The sequence below is a fragment of the Apium graveolens genome, unplaced genomic scaffold (genome assembly GCF_009905375.1).
Source record: "Apium graveolens cultivar Ventura unplaced genomic scaffold, ASM990537v1 ctg6605, whole genome shotgun sequence".
Lineage (NCBI taxonomy): Eukaryota > Viridiplantae > Streptophyta > Magnoliopsida > Apiales > Apiaceae > Apium > Apium graveolens.
Window position 1 is genome coordinate 125,812 of NW_027419628.1, and position 7,109 is coordinate 132,920.

Here is a 7,109-nt window from a genome sequence, read left to right on the forward strand (position 1 = left end):
ATCTACTAGTTATTTTAAAGAGATAAAAATTCGAACTAAGCTGGGCTCATTTTTACCTATTCGTTTAGGGCGAGATAGTATAATGTGAAATTATCCAAGCCCGGGCAGGAGACCAAATCTCTCTTGATATCTATAAAACGGGATTTTTTATTGTGTTCCCTTGGGCATACAATAGTCAGTAACTCCATATAAATGAGTTCTTCTTATTGGTGATTGAATAATAAATGTTAATGACCCCTTCATTCACATCAATTCCACCAATAAAAAGAGCCCATTTTTATTGGAGTTAGTAGAAAAACCGATATAAAAAATCTAACAAATTTCAAACTGGAGCCAGTTTCGAACCCCCATAATTAATATTTTTACCGAATTATAAAACGCCCTAATATTAATAAAAATATAAATTCATCATCGAAGAGGATTAGGACTTTGGTATCTTCTTCTACAAGATACATGTATCTTTACACATTCTAACCAAATAAATTGTCCATTATCATTATCCAGAATCCAGCATTACAGTAAAGCAAGTTTGTATTAAGAGAACATAATGTTGCTGAACTCCACACTATCAATGACTGAGTTGTTTGGTTCAGAGGCTAAACATTCGAGTTTTCCCTGGTACTCTCCGTCGCCATCTAATATTTCAGACGCTAAATTTTCATTTTTTCCTGGCATTCTTCGTCTCCGTCTCGAAATTCATGTTTTCCCTGGTGCTCTTTGTCGAAATTTAAATATTTATTTGAACATGGTCCTTACAATCTAGGTTCTGAAACCAAGCAGGGTTTTAACCATGATCAGGTCGACAATAAGTGGAGTACAAAAGAATTAATTTTTTGAAGGCATATTTTTTTGTCGAAAAATCTTGCTTCTTATAAGAGTTCAATCGTTCAGTTCTTGTATTCGATGAAGCTCGAAAATCTCTGTAATCTTGATCATTATGTCATTCCATCTCCATCAGCTGCTGCTTCAGGAATCAGTACTTCACTGAAACGGAGTTCGTATTTTCTCTTATCACTTGGTGCTTTAAGGCATTATCACAACCACGGAAGACTTATCGTGAAGCCTGCGCAAATTAGGCTTTACAAGAGACCGTTAACGCAATGCATCAAACATTTATATCGTCATAGAAATAGTTATATGCTTGGCTTAGGTGTTATTGTCCTGGTTAGCTGTTGGGAAACTGTACCTTACTCGAAACGCAGACACTTGGTAATAATTCCAGCTAGCAAAGACAAAAGATTCGGTGATTATCTTTCAAAAAACCAGGATGAAGATAAAATTCTTCCTTTGGATCATCCTCATAGTGTCCGAGTAAGGTCAATCTCGAATAAGATACTTCAGGCATTACAAAGCGACTTGAAGATTAAGCAGATGAGTGGTTTTGAATTTGGTTCAATGAATAATAATGTTAATTTTGATGAGAAGGATGTAAAACTGCCATGGTGGCGAAGAACTAAATTCTCCACCAGACATTTAGAGGGACTCAACTGGGAGATCGTTGTGTCGGATAACTATTCTTGTGGAGCCTATTGCCGATCAGGAGGAAGAATTGTGGTGTACAAAGGTTTGCTTCAACTTCTCAAGTCGGATGCAGAGATTGCTGCTGTCATTGGCCATGAGGTAGCTCGTTAATTGTCTCCGTGTTCCTACTTTTTAGTTATCGTTTTCTCACTTGAATAATGTCCAGTGCAGCCCAATTAGAAACTGCAAGTGCAGCCTATATTCTGAAATATAGGAAAATATAAATGATTGAGGGCTAAAGCAAAACTGACCACTTTTCTTTGTTGTTGGATTAGGTTGCGCATGTTGTTGCAAGGCATTCTGCTGAAAGACGTACAACGAAGTTGTTGTTTCTGATTCGAATGTTGATCATTCCGCTTGGCTCATCTGCAGAGGTCAAAAAGCTGGGAAAATTGATCCTCAATCCTATCCGTCAGAGGTACATTATTTAGACAAACATTTACATGTAAATTAATGACTTAATGATTGTTAATTATAGATATCCTGGTACACTTTGAAAATATGTTGTTAAATTTTTAATTCTTTGATCTATGATCAGAAATGAGATGGAAGCAGATTATATCGGGCTACTTCTGATGGCATCAGCTGGGTATGATCCTCGTGTGGCACCTAAGATGTACGAAATGCTTGGCCATGACGATTCTTTTGAATCAAACTCTCATCCATCTGGTAAAAGAGATCCGAGGCGCTGTCAAAGCCAGAAGTGATGGAAGAAGCAATGACTAGATTCTCGAAAGCCACTGAGAGACAACGAGGTATAGATTAAGGTATGCAAGGCTATCAACACCTTGTTAAATCAAGAATTCTGCTAGAAAAATGTTAGTTACAATTTTAAGACTTGGCATTGAAGTTTTAGGGAGGGAGAGCTAAGGGGTGTTGATGTTTGGTGATCTTGATGGAGAGAAGCTGGCCATTTGAAAGTTATGGGATTTAAAGGCCTGAAGCAGAGACTAATGTTATTACTGGGATCATTTTGCACATATTAAGCACATAAATTTTGAATATATTTTTCATGTATCAGAGACAAGATGTTAATGTTGGGATCATTTGGGACATCAAAGTTTGAAAGTATTTCTCGACTATAATATCACGTGTTATATTATGATCGGTTATATGTCAAATTCAGGTGTTTACACGCCGATATCAATCGAGATAAGCGTAAACTGACCCGAACACCTTATTAACAAAAAAAAACATTCATTATTTTCTTCCGAATCATGAAAAGCCTAAATAAAAATAGATAAATTCATCATTCCAATTCCAAACAGGATCGGACTTCGGTATCTTCTTCTCGGAGTTACAACAAAACATGAGCTATAAAATTGATATCGCTTGATAAATTAGGAAAAGAAAAATTGAATGCATGTCCAATAAATAGACAAGCATGGAGTATGGAAACGGAACCAACATGTTTTCTCTATAAATCGTTTATAATCTTAATAACAAAGCTGCAGCTTTATAGGCCTTAACATCCTCAGACTTGCAACAATTGAATCTCACCCGCAGCTTCTTAAGATCCGGCTAAAGAATGATGTAAAGCTATCTGTAAAGATATTCCTCGTGGTATCTTCCCTCTGATTCCTCCTACAAAACAAAAAATAAAATAAAATAAAATAAAAAACACCCATGATCTTATAGGAACGGTCTCTGACAAGTGTTTGCTGCAGCAAACTTACACATGATTATCAAGCACCGGTTTAACTTGGGAGGCGGTAAGATATAATAGTGTTTTAAATGTGAATACAGGGGCTCAGTTACTTTACCGCGCTAGGGTTACGAATTTTAGTGTATTTTGCCTTACCTCATTATAGAAACAAATGTTTGTTCTGGACCATCAGCCAATCTTCCAATAGTAAAACTATTAATTTCTAAGCTAGTTGATCAAGATTCTGGCTAAAACTTCGTCTGATAATGCAAGTTGGTCAATTTGACCAATTAAAAATCAAATATTATAATTAAAAATAAATGGAGGGATTAATAAATTTCTAATCCAAATACTAGCATATAGGATATTGGTTTCAATTTCTATTAAGTGTACTCATTAATCATGAACTAAAGACTTATTTAAAAAGTTTAAATTTTAAAAAGAACGGGGGATTTTCTCGATTGTTCATCATCTATTTTTCCTTACCTTACAAAAAACCTAATAACTTCCTCAATGAAAAATGACTACCTTAGAACTTCTTCTTTTTTATCGTAGATAACCCGCAACCGCTACTCTTTATGTGCGCACTGGGTAAATCCTACGGATTTACGCAATAGCCTGCAAACCACGTGAATCAAGGTAAACCGTATTTAAGTGGCAGACTTTGACTCATGAGGCATAATCATAAATTCCCCTCCCGTAGGAGACTACATTAGAACTTACAAGGATGGTTTCAAGGATTTATATTGTCCAAAAGACATATTTTAAAAAAGAAAAAAGAAAAGAAAAGAAAGTTTTGAATAATATATTTCCACAACTTATTTCAGATTATATTTGAAGAGGAAAAAAGCTAAATATTATATAAGTAATTTCTTTATATTTATCTCCAAAATCTTTTTTTTCTTCTCAAAGATTGGGAGAGATTTTCTAATTTTATTTTCCAAAAGTACCCAAGAATATATAAAGCCCGCATATGCTGCTAATAAAGAGGATGAGTCCTGGTCACATAAAAAACAAAAAAAAAAACTCAATTTGATTTTCTGACTAGTGTGACCTACACTCATATTTTCATCTTACATGATTTATGATATTTTTCATTATTATAACTTTTTTAAAGAGTTGAAAATAGAATCAAGCCAAACTGATACGGCTAATAAAATTGAACCGAAATCGAAAAACAGGGACCCGAACTAGATAATTTCGATCATAAGGGCGCCTAGGTTCGAAGGTGAATAAGAACCCCAGCAAAGTAAATTGTTACTAGTCATTTCCAGAATTTGATTATAATTTCCAGAATGGTAACCCAGAATTAACTGGTGCCCGAATACATCTCCATGAAGAAAGTACAACCTCCCTCTCTTCTCAACTACCAGGTCCAGGGCTAACTAGTATAAAAAGAAACAAGTCATTTGAACCACATTTTAGCTTTTCACTAGTTTGGACCATTAAATCACAAAATGAAATAAAACTGAACCATGCATAACTTCAGATATCATCAATTAGATCCAATTTCTGAGCCTTCACTTCCCTGACTTCCAGAAACATCAAATCCTCCCTCAACACATTCCTCCTCTTCCCCTCCTGCCAAAATAAAGAAAATCTAGTGATAAATTAAAATAGATATTCTCAAGCAAGTTCATGGCTGAAAATTGGTAAACTAATGCATCTGCTACATAGGACACACGTTTTCTCGAGGATGTTCTGAACAAGGAACTCAAAAATATCTTCTTGTCAAAAATCTTGTTTTATAAGTCACAGAGCTGGGTTAAAAGGTCCATCATTCATCTAGATATTAGATAGATAAAACCCTAAGTGTACCTTGTTGCTTCAATGGCTTTTGAATATATCTTCATTGCTTCTTCCATCACTTTTGGCTTGGACAGTGCCGCGACTCTCTTTTTTCCAGGTGGATGAGTTGAGAATAAGTCATGGAAAATTTAAATTTTGAATCTGAAGATTTGTCGTCATCAGCAAGCATTTGATACACCTTGGGTGCCTCACGAGGATCATAGGCAGCTGATGCCATCAGAAAGTAGCCCAATGTAATCTGCTTCCTTCCTCGTTGCTATAACAGATCAATTAATTACTCAGGTTAATTTAGCAAAAAAAAAATTAATTAATTACTCAGGTTTCCTTAATTTCAGTTAGCTAAATATACAATGCACAGCCATGATAATTGTCAATGCAGACTCTATATTGATACAAACACTGTTATCATCTCCGCTAAAACTTGAACACTCGACCTCTTAATACCAAAAAGGAGGATTGTGCAGTGTACTAATGTTTGCATAAATTTAGTAAATCCACAAAAATTTAGGATGTCGATATCAAAAATGTACCTTCGTGAGCAAGGATTGAGGACAAGTTCTGCCAGCTTTTCCATACCTTGAGGATTAGGGGGGTGCCACTCCCAGCCGAGCCAAGCAAAATGATCATCATTAGAATTGTAAACCACAGCATTTAGTAAATGCTTCAGCATGATCCTAGCAACAACCGTGCGCAACCTGATCCAACATAAAAACGCCAGTGTGACCTCCAATCATGAACACTTTTCAGGGAAATTTGTGGTTTAAGTATTTTGCCAATATCATGAAACCAAAAGTATATGAACTACAAACTTGCTGAAACCCACCAAGTATACTACTTCTTGTCCTGTCTTCACTACTATAAACTTATATTTCCAAAAAATGTGTGTGCAGTTACTAAGACCATACGAAAGAAACAACTCATACAAGACCTCAAGAAGTACAAAAAAAAATGACATAGGCATTCTTTATTACTGTATCCACCACCACAACCTCCCAATTCATCCCTCCAAATGCTCGGTAGAGTACTTAGTTCGACGCCACTATGGCACTTTTACTCCCTTCTTCTCGACAACATTACTACTACAATCTTTTGACCTATATTCTAGAGCACCTCATTCTCTTTAATCTTCAGTCCCTTTGTAATGCCTGGAGTAACTGGTTTGAGATGGACCTTGCTCGCACACTATCAGGATGATCCCCGGGAAGAACAAATATTCTTTTTTATTTCTAAACAGAAACTTTCCACAACACTTTTGTCTCTGCTAGCTGGAACTATTACAAAGTGTTTTCTTTTTCGAATAAGGTATAGTTTCCGCCCAGCTTCCAAATAGAAAATTGTAACAAAACCTAAAACCGACCATATAAAGAATTTTATGCTCTTTTACGTGTTTAAAAAAACCGAGCAGATTTTGAGTAATCTTTAGGTTCAAGGCTGTGATAATGCCTTGCAGCACCAAGTGATAACAGAAGGCACGGTGTTCGTTTAAGTGTACTCCTAATTCCTATAGCAGCCTGAGGGAGATGGAACCAGATAATTTTTTTTTTGAAGGTTGTAGAGTATTTTAGGAGTTTGATAGTTTCGGAGCTTCTTCGAATCGAAGAGCCTAACAATTGAATTTTTAAGAAGCAAGTTTTGATTTTCCAAAAATTTTTTGGCTACACCACTTATTGCCAAGGTTAAAACCATGTATATTATAGCAATGACCATGTCCGAGTATAAATCTAGAATTATTTATTCGAGAATCCGAGGATCGAGACGGGGATCGCCATGAGAACAATGAATTTGGAGATGGAGTGAAAGAGTAGCATGGAATAACTGAATGTTTAGCCTCTGAAGTAATGGAGTGAACTGCAGGCTGGTTATTTTCAGGGGCAATAAGCTTGGAAAAGAGGTCATGAATTGATAATTTGGTGTCCAGCAACATTGTGTTTGGATAAAATTTCATTCTCTCCAAAATTGTGTTTGGTTAGAAGGCTAGAAAATATAAAAAATATATGTTTCTTGCAGAAGAAGGTGGCTATATTTCGGTTGCTTTTAGTTTCAAAAAAAGGTGTTTTATTAGACTTAAAATATATGTATCTTGGAGGAGAAGAAATTTTGATTAAATTTTTTTTAGTGATTATTGTACTTCTAT

General features: G+C 35.5%; 1 protein-coding gene across 1 annotated transcript; it reads left to right on the forward strand.

Annotated features, from left to right (window-relative positions):
• Positions 1–903: 903 nt before the first annotated feature.
• Positions 904–2,228, forward strand: LOC141703392 (mitochondrial metalloendopeptidase OMA1-like). The gene is made up of 3 exons (XM_074506922.1): positions 904–1,620; positions 1,797–1,939; positions 2,060–2,228. The coding sequence occupies exons 1-3, from the start codon at positions 904–906 to the stop codon at positions 2,226–2,228; spliced, it is 1,029 nt and encodes a 342-aa protein (XP_074363023.1).
• The last annotated feature ends 4,881 nt before the right edge of the window (positions 2,229–7,109 follow it).